The sequence below is a fragment of the Buceros rhinoceros genome, unplaced genomic scaffold (genome assembly GCF_000710305.1).
Source record: "Buceros rhinoceros silvestris isolate BGI_N320 unplaced genomic scaffold, ASM71030v1 scaffold15337, whole genome shotgun sequence".
NCBI classification, from domain to species: Eukaryota; Metazoa; Chordata; class Aves; order Bucerotiformes; family Bucerotidae; genus Buceros; species Buceros rhinoceros.
In genome coordinates this window covers 28,456-46,299 of record NW_010424257.1, presented here as the reverse complement: position 1 = coordinate 46,299, position 17,844 = coordinate 28,456, and the positions used below count along the sequence as shown (strand labels likewise).

General features: G+C 41.9%; 1 protein-coding gene across 1 annotated transcript; it reads left to right on the top strand.

Annotated features, from left to right (window-relative positions):
- The first annotated feature begins 526 nt into the window (after positions 1–526).
- Positions 527–16,569, top strand: PPP1R7 (protein phosphatase 1, regulatory subunit 7). Its single transcript, XM_010140736.1, has 10 exons — positions 527–605; positions 773–895; positions 5,577–5,632; positions 6,593–6,658; positions 7,303–7,433; positions 8,320–8,482; positions 11,456–11,572; positions 12,540–12,644; positions 13,593–13,679; positions 16,193–16,569. Exons 1-10 carry the CDS (start codon positions 563–565, stop codon positions 16,367–16,369), a joined length of 1,068 nt encoding a protein of 355 aa, XP_010139038.1. The 5' UTR covers positions 527–562; the 3' UTR covers positions 16,370–16,569.
- The last annotated feature ends 1,275 nt before the right edge of the window (positions 16,570–17,844 follow it).

The window sequence follows — 17,844 nt, the reverse complement described above, 5'->3', positions numbered from 1 at the left end:
TCCCGAGGGCGGCTGCCCGCGGGAAGCGGGGCTGGCCCCCGGGCCGCGGGGGCGGTGTTTGTGTTCCCTGAGGCATGGCGTGATGCCTTCCCGCTCCCCGAGGGCGGCACGCGCGAGGGGGTTTGTGGAGATGATCCTGATGTAAAAAATAAAGATGGTAAGAATGAAATCCCCTGGCAGTTGCGTTGCTTTTCCTCAGCCGCCCCGTGAAGCGAGAGCAGATGCTGAGGGGGGGACCGAGGAGGAGCGAGGATCTGCAGGTCCCCACGGCCAGGGTGGCCACCAGAGTTGTGGTTGGGTAAATAGTAAAGGAATTTCGCAGGTTGTACTGGGGATACGTTTGCTTTTATCTCCAGGGATTTTTTTTTTTCATACCTTCACTTCTTTGTGTCATTGGTACTATTGTACATTATACCGATTTTTTTTTTTTAATTATAAAGACTTTTAAAATGTAATAGTTCTAATTCCATTTCCATAATCTTTGGAATTGCACTTCATTGATCTAAGAAATCTCCTTTTTCCTCCAGTCTTCTTCCCAGATTGTTGGTTTTAGGAAGATGTGATGGGAGGAAAAAGTGCATCCAAAATCAAAGTAGAAACAAGGGGTAAGAGGCCTTTTATTTAAGACTAAAACTTTCATTTAGTTTACTTAGGATTTCTACTAACTGCGTAGTGGTATATGTGAATCCGGGTTATTATATCTGCTTGCTGTATCTTCCCCCCATCTCACTGCTGCAAATAGCCTAATTCTGCTATTATGTATCTTACACAGTTGATAAGCGGATTGAATCAGAGGAGTCGGGAGATGAAGAAGGGAAAAAGCAAGCAGTTCGCTTAGTAACAGACCTCAGTCAGCAGAGCCTGAGAGATGAGCAGAATGGTGAGAACTCCGCAGGTACCTTCCCAGCCTAAATGATTGTGTTAGGAAGTGTATAGAGGAGTGTACATGGATCAGTCCTTTGTTTCTTGTGGCTACATGATGGTCGTAGCAGTGTTGGTGAACAATGTGAATCTGCCCTAGAGCAATCATCTTTTAAAATAAATAAATAACAGTGGTGTTATTGCTTCAATAAAGCTGCCTTCCTTTTATGGAACTACTGATGCAGTGATGTTTTTTCTTACTTATTTATCCATTCACACTTTTCCTTTGAAATTTTTTAATATTAAAATACAAAATAGAAATAGAATAGAAACATAGTAACTTTCTGTGGAAGAATTCTGGAAATATTCATTAGAGATAAACATAAGTGGCTTTTTTTTTTAACCTAGGGACTTGATAGATTCCTTTGGAAGGCGAAGACCACTGTTTCCAGATAGATTGAAGGAAGCTGAAAAAATTTTATTTTTTAATTGAAAAATTCTGAGATTTATCAAAATCATATCTTTGAATCCTATTACCTTTAAATTTTTTCTACTGTTTTTACTGTTTTTATTTGAATGTTGGGTTGAAATGTTGATGGATGTTCTAAGCCTGCATGTGTTTGATGGATGGGTTTGCTTTTCAGTAGCTTGCATAGATTTTGTCAGAGCAGATCTGTTTCTGAATATGATCTGGGCTTTTGGTGCTAGCTAACAATCTGAAATGAAATAGCATCCTTTTGATAGAGATTTTGATGTGGTTATTACTGGTCTGGAAATTTAAGTGAAATAATACAGCAGATTTTCTGCAGCAAGTTTTCATCCTTTTTGACTGTGGATTTAATGCAGAGCTCTCCTAACCTTAAACTTGCCTGCTAGAATTTGCGAAAGTATTTTCCAAACTAGTAAATTATTATGAGAATTTTGAATCTCGTCTCTTCACTAAATGGACTAATTCATTGTTGATCATGAAAACCCCCTATATATCAATTAAAAAATGCTGTGCTGATGTCTGTAAAAATGTAAGAGCACACATTGCAAATTGTACAGCCCAAGCACTATATGATTAATACAGCCATGCAGATCAGACACAGTTCTCCTTTGCATGCATATAATATTGATTGTTCATTCAGCTTATGTTATTTATCTGTGTGTTTTGAGGTTATATTTTGTTTGTTTCCACAGGAATTATCAGTTGACATGCTTTTATTCCAGTGAAAGCAAGAAAAACACATTCAGATTTGGTTGCTGAATTACATTGGATACTAATGTAATGACTGTATTGTTACTGCTTCTTCCAAACTGTCAAGATTCAGAAAACTTCTGCTAGGGCAGAAACCAAGGAGGAATAATTTGGGAAGCCTTCAGTTAGCTTCCACATTTTTGAGTTTCTCAGGTGAAAGGAAGATGAAGAGTTTTCCACATTTTTCACAGATCATAAAGAGCTCAGGCAGCTGAAGTTTCAGATTCATCATTTAGCTAATTCTCTGAGGAATAGTGCCTCTGTTTAGAAAGCTTATAAGTTAGCTATTTATAATATTTTTCAGGCATATGTGATTAAAAAATGTAGCTAGTCTTTTAGTTGCTTTAAATGCTTCTGGTCCTGTGAACTTATGTAACTCAGTAACTACTGTTCCGTACTGCGGAATTTGGGTTTCCTGAATGTCGTATTTTTTTCCCTGCATCTGCAAAACTTTGTAGCTTGCAGGCATGGATTACACAAAAATTCTCTTAACACATTTGCAGTGAAACTAGTTTTCCCCTTAAGAAACCTGCTGCATTAAAAATTGTGAACTAAAGCACTGTTTGCATACTTCATGCAAGTGAAATTGCAGTTCTGTTTGTAAAGTGATTGTAGAAGGATCATTTTAGAGTGTGTTATGTCCACTTGGTTCATAAATAAAATGTTAGTTGACAACTGTTAGGACTGTAAGTTTGCTAGAACCGTTTTTGTTTCTCTTCTTTGAGAGACAATGTACTTTAACTTTCTCATACGGGTCCTGATTTATCATTGTTATCAGTATATACATCTCACTCAGATTGTTATATGGAGAGTGTCTTACAGTACATAAACTTTACTCTTTCACAGGCACCCCCTTGCCGTGGGGAAAGAGCTTGCGTGCCCTTGTGAGGTTGAGAGCTGTGCTGGTGGTGGCATGTGCCTCCGGTGGGGTCTCCCAAGCCAGACAGATCTCAACTGAAGGGTCAGACAAAGTGTGTCCACGGGCAGGATGGGCTCACTAGCCTTGGGGCAACCATCCTAGGAGGACAACTCTGACTCCAAACCCGGGCAGATGGAGCTCGTTTAGCCCTGTAAGGCTCCATCTAAGAGAAGGACACTCTAACCAAACCTGCGACCTGAGGACTTCGCTGTCACTGTCCAAGCTCGCTAGGCGCTGGCAGATGAACCTCAGGTGTAAAGGGTGGGGCCAGTTCCGCGCATGCTGCGCCTCACCTGAAAAATCCACCGCGCAGGCCCGAAGGGTGCGCTCACGTTTGCAAAGCCCTGTAGCGCCATCAGCGCACCTGCCGTACGAGTGGGGAAAACCCTTCCCAAATCTTCGTTTGCGAAGCCAAGCCGTGATGACATAAACTTTATGAGAATTGTCCGTATTATGTAAATGGTATGGCTTCTGGATTGCCTCACCTGAAAAATCCACCGCGCAGGCCCGAAGGGGGCGCTCACGTTTGCAAAGCCCTGTAGCGCCATCAGCGCACCTGCCGTACGAGTGGGGAAAACCCTTCCCAAATCTTCGTTTGCGAAGCCAAGCCGTGATGACATAAACTTTATGAGAATTGTCCGTATTATGTAAATGGTATGGCTTAATACATGTGTCATGTGTGATCTGGTTTTGGGCCTTTGGGCTTAAGTGCTTTTTTCCCATGCTGGCCCTGCCAGGACTGGTCACTCAAAGCTACATGGCAAAAATAGAAGGATCTACCGTTTGACGAATCCCAGAACAGAGTATTTAACGTGTTGCCAAAACCAGTGTGTAACTGGTGCTGTGATGAAATACGAAATTTTATTGAAAAGCCTGCTAGCCAAACAAGGTCAAAGAACTTTTGACTTAAATGTTTTTTGTGTGTTGGAAGAATGTTTTTTTTACTGAGTGTATGACTGACTTTACTGTCAGACAACTTTAAAGTCTCAAAAGAAGTTCTTTCACCACGAGCATGAACTTAGTGCTACTACAACTTCATGCAAGGGATATAATTTGGTTTTGTTATGTGATAAATAACTGTTCCAAACTTGGCCTGTGTTGCTGTTGGCTGTAAACTCACCTAGGGTACTTGTTGGGCTTGGAGCCTCTGCACCATGGAAATAGGTCAAAGAGATGCAGCCTTGATGCATAGCTCCTGATCCGGAAGAAAAATAAGAAAATTCAAGTGTTGCTCACTGCTAAAATGGTGACAGGCATATGTAAACATGTTAGTTTTGGTGGCATTTCTATACCGCCATTCAATGTCACCAAGCCTACCAGCTCACTTCTCATCCCTCAGATATAATTTATGCTCCCTGCTAATTTATGGTTTAAAGAATATTAAAAGATATCCTAATGGCTTTTCAGTCTTAACTGGTGTGAGTCATTTCAGTTAGCGCTCTTTTCTTTTGAATGCTCAGGCAAGAGCAATAGCCTGAATACTAGTAAATGGTGGTGAATGGACCTATCAAAACCTTGGAGTTTGATGGCAGTATTAAAAATAGTAATGCTCATACTGTTCATCCTTACAATACTACTTACAACACCAAGCATCAGTAGGAAAAAGTGTTCATTAAGTACAAGGGACATTTGACATTTACAAGGATGTTGTAATCACGCTGGGCTGTAAAAAGTCGTTACTTCTGAATTAATGGAAAGAGCTTATATACAGTTATGCAGGAGTTAATGCAAAAGCCTTTAGTTTTGTTGCCAGCACTTAAAAAGCTGCACACACGAAGTGTAAAGGGGTTGTATGTCTGTTCTGCAAAGCTGAATTAGACTTTCTGTGGAAACTGATGCAACCAGCACACAATCTTCAACAAATGGGAATCAGGCATGAATTATCCAGCATTAATTTAACTGGTAAAATTTGCTCCCTCTTGTGCTGTGATAGAAGCACAGCAAATGTTGGGCTGTTTTTCAGAGCTGTAAAGCGTTTCCCAAGAAGACATATGCAGTGTCATAAACAGTGTTTTCTAGTGTAGTAATGAGCTTGGCCAAACAAAACAAGCAAGATCTGTGCAAAAATATACGCAACATACACTGGGAGTATTTACGAAAGAAAAGTTGAAGCCAAGATGCTTGCTCATTCCTGGCACTACCACTAGACTGTTTAGATTCCTTCTTGGCTATGTTATCTAGGTTGCAGTAGGAGCACAGATGATTTTGAATGGTGTATCTTCAGCGAGATAATAGCCCTAAGTGTAAAAATCCTGCCCAGATCAGTCTTAAGCCATCATTTTTCAGCAGCTGATTAAAAAAGATGCTATTCTTTCTGTCTTTTGCATCTAGGCATGAAATTCTTTTAAGAAAGATTTTTTTTTCACAATTAGCTGTCACAATGAAAGCCAAATGTGTGAAGTGTATTTTTAATGCAGCAGAATATCTGAACTGGGCATTGCGTATGTTTCTTCTGAGGAGAGTTTGCTCCTTTTATGTCTCTGGATATCAGCCATTGTTATCTTGCCTTTAGGTGTTGGGTAGCAGAATTTTATTAAGTATTTGCTTCTGCTGCAGGAGAAGCAGAGACACCAGTGGACATGGAGACAATTAGCCTGGACCCAGAAGCTGAGGTAAAGGCAGAATTTTGTCCTTACAGGCTCTATAAAGTGGGAAGAAAAGGTAGGCAAAGGCAAGTATGGAAACATGCTTAAAAGATCTAATTCTTCTGAAGTGCTGGCTGCCATGTTCTTCCCTGGGATTGATTCAGAGCCTTTAGACTAGAAGTAGAGGTGTTTCATTCTTCATCAGTAGCTGAAACATTTTTGGTTTAGTATTTTAGAATTTTAGATTAAGCATGGAGGCCCTGAAAGTGGGGTCGTTCTTCAAGCGTTACTGATGAGCTTTTGTGAGAATATCTTTAATGAACTGATGGCTGCTCTCAGACCCATGATTTGTAATGGGCACAGTCTTAACCAGCCTTGTGCCTTGGCATCAGCAACCTCGTGAGCCTGTTGGCTAGAGACTTTTTGAGCTTGGATGGTGAAGTGCTCTATTTCTCTTTGAATGACTGACCTGCAAAACTGGAACATCGGGAACTAGACAGCACAGATGTGAAATGGATCAGCTGATTGCCAGTGCATAATTAATATTCACAGAACCACCATGTTATTTGAACTACCAGTGGTTCCTGTTCATCTGAGGCCTGGAACTGGAAATTGCAAGGTGTGTCCCTAGCAAAGTGGATAAGAGGATTTTATGCAATGCTTCATTCTAGACAACAGAATTTGTCTGTCTCAGTAAATTCAGAATTTACTGCAAAAGATTTCTAATTTTGGTGAAACAATGCTCGGACTCAGGGGAGGGCTATTGCCTTTTTGTAGATGCTGTGTCTGGAGTTGACAAGCTTAGGCCACATGATTTGCCTGCATGGTAAAATTGTGTGCCAAACCCAATTTTCACAAGCTCTTTGAAAGGAAGTTTTAATGAGCTACACATTTTGTAAGACCATGTTTTTCCTTAGAATGAAGTACCAGGTTGGTCTTTTAAGAGCGTTTTGAAACAATTGCTGAATTCTTCCATTTCTCTTTCAGGATGTTGACTTGAATCATTTCCGAATTGGGAAGATCGAAGGATTTGAGATCCTCAAGAAAGTGAAGGTAACTGTTCTAAGAAATAGAGAATGCTTCTTGGAAGTAGAGATTTCACATACCTAACCTCATAGAGGACAGATACCAGATTCTCTTTTTGGCTGAGATCCTGACGAGCTGGTGTGTTTAACTGAAGGAGGTAGTGTCTACCCATTTGTCAAGTAGTAATAAAAATCCTGGGGTTTTGCAGGTGGGTTTTGGAAGTGGATGAGAGACAATGCATTAGGGCTCATCCTAAGAGATACATTCTGTACTTGCACAGCAGGCTTAACATAGGATAATGTAGATTGGAAAGGAGCTCTAGAGGTCTCTAGTAAAACCCTGCTCAAAGCAGGTCCAGTGAGAATATGTTGCTTAAGGCCTCCGGGCAAGTTTTTCAGTGTTCCCAAGGATGGAGATTACATAAACTCTCTGGCCTGCTGTTACAGTGTCTGACCATCTTCATGGTAAAAAAACTTCCTTCTGTTGAGTTGGAATAAAACAAAAAAAGATTGTTTTAAAAAACCTCAAAAAAACCCCCAAACCACCAAAGCCCAACAAAACTTACTGGGGGAGAAAGCCTGCAACCTTATTGTCTGTATGCCAAAAGGCATTGCATGCTGTAACTCACATCCATTTTCCTGTTTGTTTTTAAACTTTTCCCCAACTATTAGACTCTATGTCTCCGTCAGAATTTGATTAAACGCATTGAGAACCTGGAGCAATTGCAGACCTTGCAGGAACTGGATCTCTATGACAATCAAATTCGGAGGATTGAGAACTTGGAGTCTCTGGTGGAACTTGAGTGAGTCCAGGGGAATCATCAGAATTAGGTTGAGGGTGGTTTGCCACTCACTGAGTTATTCATGCTGTACTTATTCCATTATTTATCACTGTGGCCTTTCTCTTTCTTCATTTGGGTGCTGTATGAAGGATAATGCCTGTTTTCTATTGATATTTAAGCTGTGCAGTAAACTAGTTTCATTGTCCTGAAGCTCACCAAGGGTTTTTCAGGCGGAAATGAAACGTGCTGTATAAGACAGTGAGAATAATAGGTGATTGTAGATTCTATGCAGGTGTGGAAGTGCATAGGTACCCCTTGCTCTTGGCAGAGAGGGCTCCATGTAACAGGATTTTATTCCTGCAAAAAAGTGATGAGATTTCAGGTGAGATTAGGACTTTTTTTGCAGGGTGTTAGGGAAGAAGTAGTGCTCTTCCCAGTTTCACTTGTCTGTGAACACTCTGGAGATAGATACATTACAGAATTGTTCTCCCTGAGGTGAGGAGGACTGACCTACTTCTCATAGTCATAACTGCTTCTTATTTATAGAAGGCCTTGACTTTGTCCTGTCAGAGGCAGATCTTGTAGGCACGTACCTTTCCCAAGAAATACACGTGAAGATTGGCTTCCTCCCACAATGGCAGCTCCGCAGCTGGGCACTGGGCATGTCTTCTATCTTCTGCATGTGACAGATTTTTTTTCTTCCCCTGACATACTACAGAAGTATTTTGAAAATTGTATTTGTTGTCATTTCTGCTAAAAACAAAGTACACTTTATGACCCTAACTTCAAGGCCTAGCAAAGTGCTTGACCTCTGCAGATGGTGAGGTTCCCCACCAATTTACAAGTGTCTCTTCCAGAATCATCCATGCCCAATGGACTGAAGAGACCTTTGCTTTGTTTTACCTAGGATCCTGGACATCTCATTTAATGTTCTGAGACACATTGAAGGACTAGATCGTCTTACCCAGCTTAAAAAACTCTTCCTTGTCAACAACAAAATCAGCAAAATTGAGAATTTGAGCAACTTGCAGATGCTACAGATGTTAGAGTTGGGATCCAATCGAATTCGGGTAGGCTTGCTCTACAAGATATTAACTGCAGAGTCTTGAGCTCCTTGGCTTGGGATTAGCCTTTTCTGAAAGTGCACTTCGTTGACTTTTACTTGCAATTTTCTTCTTTTTATTGTTTCAGTCATTTAATGTGTAATTGCTTATTGCTGCACATGCTGGATCCTTTAATTATGTATGCATGTAGTGCCTGGCTACTAAATTACTATTTATGAATTCTCTCTTTAGTGAACTTGTGTATCCCCTGTGTGTTGCCTTTTGCAGGTGATGGTTTCCTCTGCTAAAGAGCCAAGCCTATCAAAACTAGCAATTACGGTTTTCCCTTGCTTCCTAGAGGCTGGTGCAGATTTAATTCTAGTTTGATATGTATGCGCAATTAATAACGTGCTACGTCAGTCAGTCTCACTCAGGAAGGAGATTTTCCTGAGGATTTGCTCTGAAATGCCTCAGAAACATAGTATTGTACTGCTGATTACTTTTTTTATTGTGAGGTTTGTGACTTTTCCAGTTGAGATGATTTAAAATCTGTGCCACTTAAAGGGAAGCAGTTCTGAGTAATCTCTCCTGTCCTTAAGGCATGCTTTTCTGCGTTTTGCCCAGTTTGTAAGACAACTGGTGAAACAGATGACACAAAAAAACCTTGCAATATGCATAGTAAACTATTAATTTTAGAAGCTTTTTCAATTATGTGTGCTTTAGGAAATACTTGTAACAGATGAGTGCATTTTGATCTGAAAATTGACGAAGTTGGTGCCCCCATTTACTGTCTCTGAAAAGAGAGAGCAAACGGGGAAAAGAACTGTTTGTTCTCTGCATTTGAAGCCTTGTGGAAGCACACTTCTCTCTGTAGAAGAGAGGGAACCTTCAGCTGTTATAAACAGCCTTTTAAAGCAGTAATGTGTGCTGGTTTTATGAACTGGAAAAAAATTATTTTGTTTCTAAAGCTTAAGCTGGACTGAATTCTTTTCTGTCTGAAGGAATTTCCACTTTGGAAATGAAATTCCTTAAGAGAATAAATCTAGAGTGTGAGAACATCAACCAGGTCACATGACTGATTAGGAACCTTAAGAGTTTGCACAGGATGGGGAACATGGGTTAGAGAAACATGCATTTTCCTTTATTCAGGAACATAATAGGCTGAACACACTGATCCTTACATTTCAAAACCTGTGTTAAGCAAAACTGTACTGTATTCCATATCTAAGCGTCATTAACTTAAGGGGAAGAAAAAAGTTCAGCTGATACTTAGGCATTACATTGCCACAAGTGTTGCTAAGACAAAGAATAGCTTTTACACAATAAGATTAGATTTATTTTATGTGTTTTTTCTCAGTGTTGAGCCTGAGCATATTAACAAAACAACCAAAAATGCAAAATTATCACTTTTTTGGTAATACAAGCTTCTTAAATTATATTTAGCATTTTTTTCAGATTGTCTGTTAATTCTGTTCTGACTCCTTCAAATAGCACTGCTGTATGCTTCTAATTGCTTTACTGGAGTGAGTAACCTGTGCTTAGGCTAGGCATGAAGAAATACATCTTATGTTATTTGGGAACACCTAGAACTCTTCTTAATAGTTCTCTGTTGGTAGGGTGGCCTGGCTGTGTGCTTTACAGGGCATATCCTTAACTCTTTAGTGCAAAAGCTTATGGACTGTCTTTTCAAGCACCTTTCTTGGCTCTGAGGTGCCTGGTGGACTTATGACCCTGTGCAATAAAGCTTCTGCAGTAATGCTGTTGTAGTCATTTTGCTGCACGTTCTAACCTCTCAGAGTGCACTTACCCTGGAGTCTGTCATGACTTACTTCCTTTATACACGCACAGGCAAATGTGCATGCACATACATGCAGAGCAATCTAAGTGGTGCTAGGACTCTGTGGCCTGTCTTACCAGCACTAGCGCTCTGAAACTCTGCCAGGCAGGAAGGATGTGGAAAAGCTGAGATGTCACAAGGTACTTGAACACAGACGCACAGCTCTGAGTGTATCTATATCCATGTTACTGTTCTTCTGTGAGCTGAAGTCCATTTTTAAAATTCTCATCTCTTTTAACAGCACCTTTTTTTTTAATTAAGAGGCTTTCCCCTAAAGAAAAAAAAAGTGTTTTCTTTCCTTCTGTTTGCAGAAGCCTTGTCTAAGCCCACCCTTTTCTTGCCCCTTTTTTCTCTGCTGTTTGTGCTTGCTGGTGATCCTTGCTTTGTTAATAAAGAATCTGATTCTTCTTGTTGCCTCACAGAGATCCTTATTGTCTCCCACTGAAGGCTGAGCTCAGGACTTAAACTGGTATAGTGTATATCTTTTGCCAGAGGCATGTATATTTAAAACATGAACATCACTTAAATTGCCATGTGTATGTCCTGCTAGTAGCATGAATTGATAGCCAGTAGTTACATATATTGACACATACACCCATGAGACAGTTAACCTTGCTTATGACAGAGACACTTGTGCAGGGAAGCTACACAGCTTGCCTCTGACTGTGTTATACAGTCACTTACTGTCAAGAATAAATTTGCAAATTGTATTTTCTCCTCCCAGATTCTCTTTCAGTTCAATAGTGACAGATTTTTCTTGCTTCACAAATTAGTATCTCCTGCTTTGGATACACCTCATGGCCCAGGGAGTGCCCCCTGAGCCTTTTCGTTCTCTGCTCTTGCTGCCTGGACAGTGGAGGCAATGGCTGGGACGAAGTGACGTGACCCTTGCTGAAAATCAATTAAGAGTAGTGCCACAAGCCAGCCGTCGCACAGGCTGAGGTTTGCTGTCACTGGACAAAGTCCTGCACTTAACTTTGCTCTTGGGTCTCAAGAGAGACTCTTAACTTGTGTGCACTTTGTATGTGTATGGAGTTGTCAGGCTTGTGTTTCTCAGGAGTACAGTTCCATGGGTCAAGGCTATAAAATGCCAGCCGCATCTACAGGTTGGAGTTTTGCATCACAGCAATAACACTCCTTTGGCTTCTTTGGTCATTTTGCAGGCAATTGAAAACATCGACACCTTGGCTAACCTTGACAGTTTGTTCCTTGGAAAGAATAAAATCACGAAGCTCCAGAACTTGGATGCACTGACAAACTTGACTGTGCTCAGTATACAGGTACTGATTCTACTTTGTGCTGTTACGTTTTGAACAGCCTTGGTTATATGAACCACCTTGTAATTTATGCTAAGCTCTTCTGAATCAGCAGATCTTCAGTGTTTGAGTCAAACATCTGTACAGGAAGAAAGTGTGATATTCTCTGTGCTGTGTTTTCTCATCCCTTCATAGTAAATGAGATTGACAGACACTGATAAAATGGTAAAACAAATGTTTGATTTTTATGGAAGAGAGAACAGGAAATGAATGTTATCCCCCATTTCCTTCTGAAATAATGTTTCCTAATATGTTACAATAACATCAAATGAGTTACACCAGGGAAGTCATTATCATGGCAGTGGGCCGCTACCTTCTTTCTGAAGTGGGAAGAAATGTGAACAAGCCTGTGTTAAATTAAATCTGTCCTTAATGAGCTAATGGGAAGTTTCTTCCTTTTTAAAGGTGGAATAAAGGATAACTACTTTCATTGAGTCTCCTTCTCATCCATGTGATAATGCTAGTGCTTTCCAGTATCTCTTACAGCTTTTAGTAAAAAAGGCATACTCGCTACATGTTGTAGTACCTGTATTCATCATCTATTTTATAGGATGTACAGAATTATGTGCACCGGAGTGTACTGGGATTGCAGTGCTGTAACTTCCCTTCTGACCATTCCTTTAGGAAACCCACAAAATGAATGCTATTAGTGAGTAGCCCGTTGTCTCTAAAGACACCAAGTGCAAAACTTTCAGGCTGCAACTTTTGATGGGAATGTCAGACTATGAGTCTTCTAAAGTTAGAAACTTTGGCTCCCATGGAACTTCCTTGTGCATTGGTGGTACAGAGATCAAACAAGCTGAGCTCATGAGATCCGTATGGATCCAAGCAGACTGCTTCCCCTTCCCATTCAGATAAATGCTTTTTCTCCAACAGGTCCCTTGGGTTTTGATTTGTTCAGAGTGTACTTAAACTGTTGTTACATTTTCAGAACAATCGTCTGACCAAGATTGAGGGGCTGCAAGGCTTGGTGAATTTGCGTGAGTTGTACCTCAGCCACAATGGTATCGAAGCCATTGAAGGACTAGAGAACAATGTAAGCAGGCTTTTGCTAACTGTGACGGAATTGTTGCCCTAAGCGGCTCCTGTTAGTGGCTGTGCTTTTCTGGAAGTTTTTGTTCTTCAGCTTCCCCAGTTACTTGTGGGGTCCTGAGTCTCTTGAAAAGACCACAAAGATCCAAGTATTTGCTATGTTAAAATATCTTGCCTGAATGAAGATCCTTCAGATCTTTCTGGAATAAGTTGTTTTTTCATGACCTGGGGAGGAGAAGCACAAGATGTGATTAATGCAGTATCCGGACTTGATCTTCAGCAGTGGAAAGACTGATGGCCTCAATTGTCTCTGCTTTGGTCTTTCAGACAGCAGTTTGTAGAGCACCATGAGTTGTTTTCAATAGGACAACAACTGGAGGCAGCAGTAAGAGACACAAGCTATGGCACGTGGCTTGCCTTCGTGTCAGTATACGTTTTTAGATTCCTTGATAGAATTGATTTCAGAGAAGCCTTTAGCATTTTCATTCTCATCCGACAGTAGATGGCATTATCAGCAGAGACAGTCTGGAACGTACTTGGCTGTATGCAAGGCAGAAAAAACCCTTTTTCTGAAACTGTTGAGCTTCCTGCTGGAGAAGGTTTCATCAGCTCTGCTGCTCAAGAGGAAACTTATGGTCTGATTTTTAATGGATTCCTCCTCTTAATGTACTGTGAGGAAAGCTTGGTTTTTAGGAGCTCTTGGCTGGCAGTTGCCATCAGACCAGTAATTGCTTTAATTTTTGTCACATGGCTTCTGGGAGGCCAGTAATCCAGCTTAATTAAAAACAGTCTTCCTTGCTATATTTAGGCCATGGGAGTTCTTGTGCTGCATGTAAACAGCTGGCAGTAAAATGTCTTTGCTTCTGACAGTTTCCAACTCTAGGCCCGAAAAAAATGGGACAGAGAAGATGAAAGGAAATCTGGTCTAACATTTTTGTGTTTGCTTGTCTAGAACAAACTCACAATGCTGGACATTGCATCCAACAGAATCAAGAAGATTGAAAATATCAGTCACCTAACGGAGCTGCAGGAATTCTGGGTAAGTGCAGGCTGGAGCTGTTCCCTGAAATGTCTGTACAACAGTGAAAAAAGCCCTTCTGACAGGGAGCAGTGGGAGGGTGGTATCTTGGAGTAAACTCTTGTTCTAGTGATTCAAGATCTTAACAGTCTGCCTGGATAGAGTATATGGTAGTTTCCCCTAGGGATTGCAGGGCTTTGCTCAGTGCTGGGGAGCCTGTCTCTGCCTAGGAAACAGGCTCTGTCTTCATGCTTGTGATGGTTATGAAATAGCCCTATTGTGTCCTACCTTTTCAGATCTCATCTTTCTTTACTTGAGCATGGCAGTGTAATGGGGAAAGCTGATATTGTCTCACCACTGCACTGGAGCACAGTACCTGTTTAGAGCAGAGTTGATATGTTTGTGTCGTTATAAATATGAAGAAAATTAAACCATCTTCTGGTTTACTTCCATTCTTGTGAGGTACTGTTCTTGAGAGACTGTTTAGGGTTGCTTCTGCTTTCTGGCACCCTAAATAGCTAAGCCCTTTTCATTCATAAATCTGGTCAGGAAATATGCAGAGACTCCCCGTCTTGGAATCATCAGTACCCTCCCATGTTTTGGAACTGTGTACATATCTGCTCATTTTGGGGGGAAAAAGCAACTGATGTTCATGAGCTAGCATGTACTTTAGCTCTTGTAGAGTTTCTGCGTGTGAAGGCTGAAAATAAGAGTTGTATTGCTGAATGCCCGTCACTTGGAGTTCAGTTATTTCAACTCTTGGCTGGAGGCTGAGGTAAAAAGAGTGGAAAACAGCTGCAAATGAAACCAAGCTAGAGCCTGGAACCCAGGCTACTTGCATCGTTTTCCTCATCTTGCAGTGTGACTTAGTAGGTGGTTAGTGGCGTTAGCTGGCCATGCCTGTTCTGTAAGGAAGTCTTTAAATAACAGGAGTTGCAAAGCCTGTTTAATGTGACATCTGTTGGGTGCTAAAAATGAGACAGTGCAGTGTGGCTGATGTGGTACCTGTCGTGATCTTTCGCAGTTTCCTCCAGTCGTCTTCTTTGCTGTTGCTCTGCTTGTAGAGAAAGGCATCGCACAGCTGTTTCCACTTGTTTTACAGAAAGTAAAGGGAAGATCCCAAATGCATTGGACATCCTTTGCAAAAATAGTAGCGCCATTTAGAGAGTCCTTTGTCAAAGCAGAGCATTGGCTAAGATCTGTTAGCTGAACCTGGAAAATGCCGTTCTGGCTTTTTTCCACTTTAACGCTGTTTTCAAAAAACAAAGGTTATATGCTTTTTGGTAAAGGGCAGGACAGAATTTTATGTGAACAAGTGTTGCATCTTCTAATTTATATTTTTTCACTGACTGTAGTGTTGAAGCCACGTAACAAAGTCTTTTTACACCTTAAGGAAGGAGAATTTAAAATCCTAAATACTGTGGGAATTTTCTGACAGTTTCTAAGTACCACCTCCCCAGTGGAGGGACTGAGACATCTGAAGGTCAAGTGACCTGTCTGAAGTAATGTTGTGATGAGCTGTAGCAGAATGAAAGAGGTAGCAGGTTTTCTTCAGAGTCTTAATCCAGGGCTTTAACTACAAAGCCATCTTCAGCTGGAACGCTGGCAGTCCCAATGATGAAGCAGTTTTCTTTCACTGAACTAGCTGGAGGGAGGCAGCTGTGTAAAACAGAGCTGCTTATTTGCCATACAGCGTGCACAAAGTTTCCAGTTTACTGTGGAAGCCCAGTGCAAGGAATAATATTAGTTGAGGGGGGGCAGAGCAAATCCGTTGGTTTTTGTTTTGTTTTGTTTTAATTTGAAGGTGGTATTGCTGTAGTGTAGCCAAAAGTGAAGGGTGGCTGAAGTCTCTAAACTGGTCAGCACATCGCGACTTTGCACACTTTGCTTCCATGCCAGGCAGTTAAAGCATCATCTCCTTGCATGGGAATTCCTTTGCTGTGCCAGCAATGAGGCAGCTGCTGGGTTGACAGGCAGAGAACCTGAATCAGAGAGCGGGACACTTTCTCTAGAATTCAGAAGCAGTTTTTGTGGGGAAGTGATTTAAAGGGAAGATGAAAATGTCACTGTTCACATCAGTTTGGGCCCTTTTTTGATATTTCCTGGGAAGTCATGATAGTTGTCACAGCAGAAGAAAATCTTGTCATAAAGATTTCCAACCCTTAAATGAACAGTGTATGGGCTGGGATGCTATTACAGAGGGATCATCTTAGTGCCTTGCTGGGTCTTCCCCAACACACTAGTTGTACTGGATATGCTGTTGGAAGGGTGGAGCATTTGTCCAGCAACCCTGGACAGTGTGTGGATAGTTAGTGAGGCCTTGAGAGTCTGATAGGAGAGCACATCTTGGAGGTTTCATGGGCAGGAGGATCATGCAGATAAGGTTGTCCTATTTGTGCAGGAAGGCTCTACAGCATTACTGTTCCTGAGTAGTAGTAATCCTCCTGAGCAGCGTCGGTGTGGCTAGGTTCCTGCTAACCAGGCTTAGCTTAGATGTATTTGTTTGTGTGAGGATGCCTGTATATGCTCTGCAGATGAACGATAATCTTGTCGAGAGCTGGAGTGACCTGGATGAGCTGAAAGGAGCAAAGAACTTGGAAACTGTGTATCTGGAGCGAAACCCCTTGCAGAAGGATCCCCAGTACCGGCGCAAAATCATGCTGTCCCTCCCCACTGTACGGCAGATTGATGCCACGTTTGTTCGATTCTGAATCTCCTACTGCCCTCTCCTGCCCTCCTTGGAGAAATGTCCCAGCTGGGTTTTTTTATCCACTTACCACACCCCAGGTCTTCAGTACACTGCACTCACAGAGCAACTGGTCAATAAAAAGCACTGAATGGCAGATCTTGTGTACAATGCACTCACTGGTTTTGAAATGTTGTTGTTATTATTAAATCTTAACACAAGAGATTTCCTTGTGCTTGCATCTTATTTATGAGGGAGATTTTACCCAGAGATGTTTGCAACAGACTGAAGCCACTTGGAGCCACTTGCTGACTTTTTACTCTGTGATACACCTTCAGGTTAGTAACATCCTTGCAAACATGACTACAAGATCCAGGCTCAACAGGAGTCTGTAAAAGTGTGAAAAGGCGGTGATGGTGTTGACATGGGAAAGAATCTGACGGAGATACCCATGCAGATTATAAGGTGTAAGTCAGTGCTAAATATCTGCTTGTAAAACTCAAGAGGGGAGGGAGGCAGGGTGGGTTGGAAGGTTAACCTTTCTGTTGCAATTTTTATTTTTTTAAACAGACCCACAAGCTCATTAGAGGACTGAGGATAAATAACTCGAGGTATGACAGCAGTGTGGGGATGTACATGCCTAGATAAGCTAACGGCCTTCACAGAGCCACTAGTGGTAGACCAAGGTAGGAACTGGAAAAGGGGTTAGAAGCAGTGAGATGAGGGGCTATGGATTCCACTCGAGGAGGTAAGGGGTCTAGTCCATGCTTTATTGGTGGTTGTGGCTTCATTTGCCTTCTGATTTCCCAGAAAACATTGGCTGTATGAGGATAGGTGAGAGAGAAAGGCTGGTCTTCAAGGTTGGTTCCTTTCCATCTTGGAGAGAAGACTGGGGCTGAATGAAGCCTGCTGGCTTGGGGAGGATGGGGAAAGGCCTTGGTCTTAACAGCTGGAGCTGGCAGCAGCAGGTCCTGCTGACCATGGCTGGTCTCTACGGCACGTCCAGAGGGTCTGTAAGCCCTGGCAGGCACTGCCTTTCTTGGCTGCTCAGGCCTTTCCCTTCTGCAAGATGGCTGTGACCTCAATTCATAGTAGAGTTTTCTGGTTTCCTGCCTCCCACACTAGAAACACCCAAGTGAGGTGGCTGGCAGCCCCTTCCAGACCAAGCATGTCCTTCCCTCAACTCCTTGTTTTACTCACAAGACAACACCTGGACCCATGAGAGTACCAAGTCTTGCAGTGAAGGGACATGCAAGACAGGGATGGGTCTGGGATCTACTGCTCTTCCTGGCCATGGAGTGGGCATGAGCTCCCTTTCCTTGCTGCAAGGAGCTCCACCTTCTGCTCTGATCCTATTTACATCACCTTCTTCAAGGGCAGGTAAGGCATTTGCAGGGGGAGAAGGGGTCTTCCCCGTCTCCTACAGCCCCTGGGGCCTCCAGGCTTTGCAGGACTGAAAGATGGGGGAATGCTGCTGCCATTCAGGGCAAGGAGCACTGT